At 37.6% G+C, this 1382-nt stretch overlaps 1 protein-coding gene across 1 annotated transcript in view; it reads left to right on the forward strand.

Annotated features, from left to right (window-relative positions):
- Window positions 1–1367: 1367 nt before the first annotated feature.
- LOC113408362 (olfactory receptor 10C1-like) overlaps window positions 1368–1382 on the forward strand; it is an 859-nt gene continuing 844 nt past the window's right edge. Inside the window, exon 1 of the mRNA XM_026661559.1 lies at window positions 1368–1372. Within this exon, the coding sequence (XP_026517344.1) occupies window positions 1368–1372 (5 nt within the window). The remainder of the gene's footprint in view (window positions 1373–1382) is intronic.

A 1382-nucleotide genomic window follows, 5' to 3' on the forward strand; every position in this document is an offset into this window, starting at 1 on the left:
TGCTGATTTATCATAGTATAATTAAGCTTAAGAAAGGGACAACTAATGGGGGAAATGTTAGACTTCTATCAAATCATGAATGGTGTGGAGAAAATGAAAAGGGAAGTCTTATTTACTCATTTGCATAACACGACAAACCAGGGGTAACTCAATAAAATTAATAGGCAGCATGTTTAAGACAAGCATAAGGAATTATTTCTTCATATGTACACAGTGATCGTGTGGAACTTATTGCCAGGGATGTTGTGAAGATCAAAAGTATAACTGGGTTAAAAAAAGAATTAGATAAGTCCATCAATAGCTATTATCAAAGATAGCCAAGGACACAACCCCATGCTCTGGGTGTCCCTAAGTTTCTAACTATCAGAAGCCAGGACTGGATGAGAGGGGATGGATCACTCGTTAATGTCTCTGAACTCGTTCACCCCCTTTGAATCATCTTACACCGTCCACTGTCAGAAGACAAGATACTGGGCTAGATGGACCATTGGTTTGACTACGGGTGAGCACCCTTACTTTCTGAAGTAAGAATAGAATTGGTGAAATGAAGAGGATTAATAAATTTTTATGATATGGGGAAAAGGGGAAGGTTAATGGGTAGATAAAGTGGGGCACAAACAGAGGTGGAGGGATGAAGAAAGAGAGGACAAAGTAAATCAGATCAGGATTACTGGCACTGAAGTCAATGGACTGTTATCAGTTTCGTGGAGAAGAGAGGAGAAACAGGCCATTAGATTATATGTATGTGTGTGTGTGTGTGTGTGCAATAGAGTAGCACAGTGAATAGCATAACCCCCACACGTGCTTTTCATATAGACAGTTGTAATAGCCATGCAGTGAAATTACGATAAACCCGTCCATATGCTCAGTTGAAGTATATTGGCGCAGCTTCCCAGATTGTGCCACATTCCTGTTGAGAATCAAATAAATGGTGATATATTATTTTAATATACATGTTCCAAGAAACTTGAGTGCAGATGTTGAAATTACTTACACCAGTGTAACTCTATTGAACCTGATTCTGGTTGCACCTCTGTTTTATATAATTATAAGGTCATTGATCCAAGTATTTTTTCGTCTGATGCTAGTATAGAACAGGTGCATTTCCACTGAGTTTATTAACATACACTAATATAAAGCCAGCGATACTGAGGAAAGAATGGAAACCATTGACTTCAGTGAAGTTACTCTGGATTTACTGTGTTGTGATAAGATAATTGGTCCAAAATTGTGTCAGTCCTGATTCATATCAGACAGGCAGAGGTATGGTTCCGTGGAGAGATAGGTGAAAGATCATAGATTAATAGATAAATAGATTTAATTCACTGTACCAAACTAATATGTAGTTTTTCTTTTTATTTCTCAAGATGAAGTATGTTGAT

This window comes from Terrapene carolina, unplaced genomic scaffold, assembly GCF_002925995.2.
Source record: "Terrapene carolina triunguis isolate 2854851 unplaced genomic scaffold, T_m_triunguis-2.0 Scaffold10482, whole genome shotgun sequence".
Taxonomy (NCBI): Eukaryota; Metazoa; Chordata; order Testudines; family Emydidae; genus Terrapene; species Terrapene triunguis.